General features: G+C 40.1%; 1 protein-coding gene across 1 annotated transcript in view; it reads right to left on the reverse strand.

Moving 5' to 3' along the window:
- lrit3b (leucine-rich repeat, immunoglobulin-like and transmembrane domains 3b) overlaps positions 1 to 8,218 on the reverse strand; it is a 26,594-nt gene that overhangs the window by 9,714 nt on the left and 8,662 nt on the right. Inside the window, exons 4-5 of the mRNA XM_046061955.1 lie at positions 6,473 to 6,766; positions 6,331 to 6,390 (exon numbers count right to left, since the gene is read on the reverse strand). Of these exons, the coding sequence (XP_045917911.1) occupies positions 6,331 to 6,390; positions 6,473 to 6,766 (354 nt within the window). The remainder of the gene's footprint in view (positions 1 to 6,330; positions 6,391 to 6,472; positions 6,767 to 8,218) is intronic.

Below are 8,218 nucleotides of genomic sequence, written 5' to 3' on the forward strand. Positions count from 1 at the left end.
TTATTATAATCATTAACATTACGATGGTTACCATTAACACTATTATAAATATCTGTACCATTTTTCATTTAGTTTATAGCAACATTACCTTCACTGTCTGTACCTCTGTGTGTATATTGTGTAGGCTGCCTCCCTCCCCTCTCTCTCTCTCCTTACATCCCTCTCTCTCTCTCTCTCTCTCTCTCTCTCTCTCTCTCTCTCTCTTTCTCTCTCTCTCTCTCTTTCTCTCTCTCTCTCTCTCTCTTTCTCTCTCTCTCTCTGTCCTTCACCCCAACCGGTCGAGGCAGATGGCCGCCCACCCTGAGCCATGGTTCTGCTCGAGGTTTCTGCCTCTTAAAAGGAAGTTTTTCCTTGCCTCTGTCTCCTAGTGCTGCTCTTGGTGGGAACTGTTGGGCTTCTGTAAATATCATCACAGAGTACGGTCTAGACCTGCTCTTTTATGAAAAGCGCTGTGAGATAACTGTTGTTGTGATTTGGCGCTATATAAATAAAATTGAATTGAAATTGAATTGAACTCGGTTTTCAGTTGCATAAAACACTTTTTTCAAAACACTAGACACAATTCTCTACCTAAGACACAAAAATCTAACAGGAAGTGACTTGCTTGCCTTTTCCAAACACAACCAATCAAAATGCTACACTTATTCACCAGGTCACACAGCCACTCCTCACATATGCAAACACTAACTGCTTAACTGATCACTAACCAATCACTGCTTTAGTATACAGTAGACCTATAAATAGGTCAAAGGTCAGATTACCTGTTTTGAACAATGGATCCCAACAATGAACAGAGAGCAAGGGGAGTAGGAGGGAGAGGCAGGGGACGACAACGAGGACAAGTTCAAGGAAGAAGAGAAGGAGGAAGAGGACGAGGGCAAAGAAGAGAAGGAAGGAGAGCCATCACTGATGAGATCAGGGCCACACTTATTGATCATGTGACAGGTTGACCATGAGAGAAGCTGGACTGAGAATCCAGCCACATTTGAGTCGCTTTACAGTGGCATCCATAATTTGAACCTTCAGAAATTCGAAACAGGTTGCAACAATCTTGGTTATTTCAGGAATACAGTATTGGAAAATTAGCATTACAGTTTTTCTCAATTGTTTACACACAAATTCTGGTACTTGAGACACAATGACCACAACATGTAACTCATTCACCAACCCCCCACGATGACGACGACGACGACGAGGACGAGGACGAGGACGAGGAAGGCCAAGGACCGTAATCTCTGATGAGATCCGAGTCACTTTGGTTGCTCATGTGGTCAACCATGGTCTAACAATGAGGGAGGCTGGGCAAAGAGTACAGCCAAATCTGAGCAGGTATACTGTAGTATCCATCATCCGGACTTTCCGAAATGAGAATAGGTAAGAAATCTACTCTCACTAGCAAATTGCAGTACTGCATATCAATACAGTACTCAATGAGTACAGTAGTACAGTATTGCCTGTGGACTGTTCTGTAGGACTGTAAAAATACTGTAAAGTATGTTTCAAGTATTTAGGAAATGTATACCTACTTTGTATTTACAGTATTTTACTATTTGTTTGTCAGAACTGAAAGATTACCAACACAAGGTGGTCAGGAATGTCTTCAGTCTCCTGAACAGGAAACTGAAATCATAAACATGGTCCTAGAAAACAACGCCATAACATTACAGCAAATACAAAGAAAAAGAATAGAAAACAATGACATATTTCAAAATATTGCTAGGGTAAGCTTATCAACACTGGACCGTGTCTTGCGCAGAAATCATCTCAGGATGAAGCAGGTCTACAGGGTGCCATTTGAACGCAATTCAGAAAGAGTCAAAGAATTGCGATATAACTATGTGCAAGTGAGTCCCACAATTGATGCATACACTCAACACTGTATACAGTAAATTATACATATTTCAATATTGTAATCATAATGATTGTGCTTCACAATAGTGACCACTCCATGTCCATTTCTGATACTGTCATGTGTGTTTCAGAGAGTCCTTGAGCTAGAGGTGGCTGCAGTGGAGCACCAGTTCATCTTCATTGATGAGGTTGGGTTCAACCTCACAAAAAGACGAAAGAGGGGAAGGAATGTCATCGGCCAGCGTGCCATTGTTGAAGTCCCTGGCCAGTGCGGAGGGAACATCACAATGTGTGCAGCGATTACCCACAACTACCCTTGGCCCCTACAACACCGCCCATCTGATCACATTCCTGGACACCCTACACAACACACTCATTCCACCAGATCAGGTAGATGGCCCAGAGCAGCTCAGGTACGTTCTCATTTGGGACAACGTAAGTTTCCACAGGGCTGCTCTGGTTCGTAACTGGTTCACTGCCCACCCACGCTTTTTAGTTGTTTATCTCCCTCCATATTCTCCATTCCTCAATCCTATTGAGGAATTTTTTTCTGCCTGGAGATGGAAAGTGTATGACCGAAATCCACAAACGCGTATACCTCTTCTCCAAGCTATGGAGGATGCATGTGGAGATATAGCAGCTGATGCTTTTCATGGCTGGAATCGCCATGCTAGGCGATATTTCCCACGCTGCTTGGCCAGGGAAAACATTGCTAGTGATGTGGATGAGGTGCTGTGGCCAGACCGCAACAGAAGAGAGGATGCAGCATAGTTTGTTTTTTTTACTGTAACTGTGTACAGTAAATTCTTCTGTTTTTGTATGTAGTGTATGTGCAACTTTGTGTTGGTTGGGAATGGAATGTACACTGTGTACATTGTTTTTGTGGGACAAATAAAGTGTATTTGTGTGTTCTGAGTATAAAAACAATATTCTCAAATATTTTACAACACACTTATGTATGTACTGTCTGTAGTAAGTGTAACACTGAAACAAAAAAAAGGCCTAAGTCATTATGATGAATGGAGAAGAAGTGTTTTCCATTCATCATAGTGTTTTACATTGAGCACATCAGTGTTCAACTGGTTCTTATGAATGTCTATTCTTATGATGGTTTGTGTGTCATATGAAAACAAAATACCATTTTGAGAAGAAATAACATTGTTTTGAATGTAAAGTTTCATTTTGCAGGAGAATTGAGGGGGTTTGCGCATTGTGTGTTTTTTGATTTGTTTGTAGAGTTCTGAGAATGACGCATTCTTTCAGAAAATGTGTGTAAACAATCGAAAAACTGTAAATGTTATTTACCTTAAGATTATTTGTTCCATTACTTTTGCTCACCTAAGAATGCTGTGGTCTAATATAAACGGTGATATGTCCTGAGTTGTTTAACACATCTAGATGTGAATACCAGGAAATGAAAGCTGAAATTCTGAACTCTTCATACTCATCTTTTGATCTTAAACCCAAATGTCTTCAGTGAACAACAAAAACAAAGGAATTTGCCTTACCATTCCAATACTTTTGGAGGGGACTGTAATAACACACCAATCAGAAGCTTCAATAGATAAAAGGGCCAGAGAGGAAGAGGTGTAGGACACCAGAGAGGAGGAGGAAGGGCAAGAGGTGGAGAAGGAGAATCTCTGGCGTGTCCCAGACCAAAGACAGGATGCTGGGGCAGAATAATCTGTTGTTTGGCGTGTTGTACTGTACAGCACACTAAGGAATAAAACGTGTGCAAATGTACATTTGTTATTTCTTTTGTTGTGTTCATCATGTGAAAAGGTTTTTGAGGGGGAGAACCACACGCAACATTATTAATGACCAGTTTTTGTAGTATTGTCTTGAATTGATCTCACCAGTGTGTCAGACTGTTGTAGTGTGTGTGTTTTCGGGCTTGTGTGTTATGTCTGAGGGCAAAGTTTGGTTTTTCAGCAAGATTGAAAGATTTTGAGTGGAGAGCTTCATTTTGACCTGAAAATAGGATGTTTGGGGAATTGGGTGAGAAGTTGTTTTAGAGTTTCGAGAAAAAGAGGCATAATTTCAAGAAATGTGTTTAAGCAATTGAGAAAAACTGTAATGACCTGTGGCCATGTTGACAGTAGTTCTGTGGAGACCTACGTAAGATACCCTGATGGTTGTGGGTTGAATCAGAGAATGAAACAATTAGGACTTGTTATTAAAGATATATCTGTACTACTATCTTGCACATGTAGATACTTGTACGATTTGATATCTTGATGCATCACGATGCATCACAATGCGTCACCTCTAGGGGTAGGAATTTCTAGGCACCTCATTACGATTATGAGGGCTTCGATGCGATTGTAAAACTAATAGGATAAAGATTTATCTTTTCCACTGTGTGACTACTTGGTACTTTTAATGCAAAGTATTCATAACAATCCAATTTAGTAGGTATGCAGCTATTTAATGTTACTTCATATAAATGTAGCTAACATAGTACATCATACATAGTATTATTACATTATTACAGCGTTATTACTGACCTTTGTTGCTGCTATTTTCATTTCTGATGCTGCTATTATTAGTATAGATTCAAAAATGGATTGAACTACGCACTTTACAATGCTCCAGCCACAACATGTTCACTCCACCTAAATATCTGCTGGGGTTTTTTTGTCTCGTCTACTGTAGTAGCATGTTTGTGTCCTGTCCAGTAAGTTAATTGTATTATTGGATTGAGCACCATGGGCCTTGAGAAACAGCATTTCTTTTATTTGTGTCCTCGATATGTGGATGAATGGCAACAAACAAACTAACTAGCATCCAAAAAACACCGTGCTCAGCTTCCAGACCGCAGTCTGACTTTAATTAACGGATATGACCTACACTGTACATGCCAGACTGGAACCTAGCGCTCATGTTTTCCTTTGCTCCACTCGCTTTCAACGTCACCTACCGTCTCCTGTCACATAGACATCCTTTGAAGAATGAGGAGAGGACGCTAGCTAAGCGCTACCGTGCTGCACAGTGTGCGGGTGAAAATCATTAACGTTTTTTTGATTATGTGAAAGTCAAGTTGACATTTGTGAATCGATTCAGAATCATCAATCAAGTCCACATTGCGATGCATCTAAGACTCAATTATTTTCCACACCCCTACTTCATACTGTGAACGTTTGCACATTCCTTGGTAAATATTTTGCTCATCCATGCATAAATCAACAGTAATATTCTGCATATTTTTTATTTTATTTTTTTATAATGTTTAAATAGGTAATGTCTTATTGTCAGTTACCCTTTTATGTTTCTTGACTTGCAGTACTTGCTTTATCTTTATATTTTCTACTTACTATGTTTATTGTTATGGCACACCAAGGCAAAATACTTAAATACTACTCTTAACTACGATTAACCTTCCAGAGATGCTCACAAGTCTTTGAGCTAGAGTCCAAGTCAAGTCTCAAGTCACTGAGCTAGTGTCCAAGTCAACTCTCAAGTCACTGAGCTAGAGTCCAAGTCAAGTCTTAAACTGACTTTGCTATAAGGGATTCTGTAACTGTAACCTGTTTTTCATTTACAGAGCACAACCATGTAATGTGCAATGCAATGCAAGCTTATTATCTACTGTAAGTCAACACATTCCTCAGACTCTCAGACCAGTTTAACATTAACTAAATAAAACTGTAATGTTACATGATAAACCTGGAGCCTGTTTGCAGCTAATAATTAACGCTGATGGCAGCCAGCGAGATGTAAATGATTACGTTAATCGACCACCACAAGTTTGGCAAGCAAACAAACGCTCATATATCTTTTCATAACACAATGCTGAGCTAAACATGTTTACTAACCACAGGTTACTAACATATTTGCGTTCAGCGCGTCTTTGTTTGGGTCTTGTTGTGTGAAATTTTAAAGCCAAAGTTTATGATGAATGGCACAGCAGCTGCTGCTCTTTGTTGTCCTCTCGCACGTGTGGCCGCGCGCAGCAGATCTGTAGTACGTGTTACGTAGGCAGGTTGTAGGTAACGGAGGCAGGGGAACAACAGCAAGCTCATCAGACATTTCCTAAAAATAAACATTGTTCAGCTAGCTTAACTAGATTTTGCTGGTCCTTTATATGGTGTTTATGTACTCAAAGTCAAATGTCCTATGTTATTATGATAGAAATGCTTCCCTTCTGCTCCATGTGTGAGCAAGGAGGCGCTTGAGAATTTTTCTGACTTTGGAAGACTGTGACATTACTACAACATAATTGGTGCTGCTTATATATTAAAATTACATCTGGAATGTATGCAATGATTGTTTGACAATTGTTCTGGTTTTGATTTATTTTCCTAACATGATTTTGACCATAAACACCTTGCTGTGCGAGGGAGCCCACAGAGCACCTTGGCCATGGGTACAAAAATGGCTGGGGAAAAATCCAGGAGAAACACTGGTGGTAAAATATTGGTCACATGAACCCTGTATGCTATAACAATTTAACTTAAAAGATATGAGAGCACCACTTACAGCTCTCCAAATTCATTGGTAGCTGGTCAGAGTTCTCAAGGATGTCTTCTTGGCAACAATCTGTAAAGAGAACAACAACAACATGATGCTCAGATGTTAGTAAAATCACTTCATCACTTGATAGTGACTCTGGATTGCTTACCAGTGTAGGCTGAGGTTTTGATCCAGGTCAGGGTTGGTGTTGGATAGCCGGTTGCATCACAGCGGAGGATTACATTGCTGCCCAGTGGAGAGATGACTCTGGTGGCTGCAGGCTGGACTGAAGGCCTCATACAGCGGGACAGCTCAGCCTGGGTCAGCAGCATTCCTGACTGACCCAGAGACCTGCTGCATATCAGCTGCTGGTCCATGAGAACTACAGGACTCCCCAGCAACATGGACAAGGACGTCACCATGGAGATCTGGCAGTCACACAACCAGGGGTTGTCATGGAGGCCTAGGTCAGGAACAGTTTTACTTCTTTACATCTTTGTCATGTTTAACGTGTCATAAATTGGAGTTGGATATATAGGAGCCTACATAAAAGAATTAATTAATTAATCTTATTTTACAAGTACAGTCATGGACACTGGAAGTAGGGGTGCTGCCACACACCCTAAAACCAGGCATGATAAAAACCATCAGTTACAGTTTTTCTCCGTTGCTTACAGTTTTTAACAACTGCTTACACACAAAATCTTTACATTTCACACGATTTTTGAAACTTCTCATTCAAAGAGCAAAACCTCACCTGAAATCTCCAAAACCAAAAGCTATTTCTCAGCCTTTCACTCACTTTTCAATTGCATAAAACACTTTTTTTCAAAACACTAGACACAATCCTCTACCTAAGACACAAAAATCTAACAGGAAGTGACTTGTTTGCTCCTTTTCAAAACACAACCAATCAAAATTCTACACTTATTCACCAGGTCACACAGGCACTCATCACATTTGCAAACACTAACTGCTTGAACATGAACCCTGGCACCTATTTCCAGGAAAAACGCCTAAAATAACATTCCCAAAATAAATCAGTAATAACTCCTCAACCATTAGGCCTAGATGCATAATTCTGGTGTCCTTTGAAAGGTCAGAAGCTAAGGAATATAAATCATTGTACATTAACGTATTTATTTTAACATTACAGACTACATGGAGATGAAATACAGAAAAATATGATATTTTTATTCTCGCCTGGAAGAAAAAAGCTATATTTTAATGCAATAAACCATCAAAACCATCATAAGGTAGATTATAATGCACCTGAATATCTTCTAATACACCTGGAATACAACTGTAACTGTAAATTTGATGACAAGAAACTGATATGCAACATTTATTACACAATCTTTCAAAGATTTACCAGGCGAATGTCCATGTTTTGGCCATATTTACTGTTTATATTCAATTCAATTTTATTTATATAGCGCCAAATCACAACAACAGTTATCTCACAGCGCTTTTCATAAAAGAGCAGGTCTAGACCGTACTCTATGATGCTATTTACAGAAGCCCAACAGTTCCCACCAAGAGCAAGCACTAGGAGACAGAGGCAATAGGCAGTAGTTGAGTTAGTAACATGCATTAATGGGATGAGGTTGCATACAGAGGGAGAGAAAGTAGAGGAGAGAGGAGCTCAGTGCATCATGGGAAATCCCCCGGCAGTCTAGGCCTATAGCAGCATAACTAAGGGATGGTTCAGGACTCACCTGAGCCAGCCCTAACTATAAGTTTTATCAAAGAGGAAAGTCTTAAGCATACTTTTAAATGTGGAGATGGTGTCTGCCTCCTGAACCCAAACTGGAACCTGGTTCCACAGGAGAGGAGCTTGATAGCTGAACGCTCTGGCTCCTAGTCTACTTTTGGAGACTCTAGGAACCACAAGTAACCCTGCATTCTGGGAGCG

The sequence above is a fragment of the Micropterus dolomieu genome, linkage group LG11, assembly GCF_021292245.1.
Source record: "Micropterus dolomieu isolate WLL.071019.BEF.003 ecotype Adirondacks linkage group LG11, ASM2129224v1, whole genome shotgun sequence".
Classification (NCBI taxonomy): Eukaryota; Metazoa; Chordata; class Actinopteri; order Centrarchiformes; family Centrarchidae; genus Micropterus; species Micropterus dolomieu.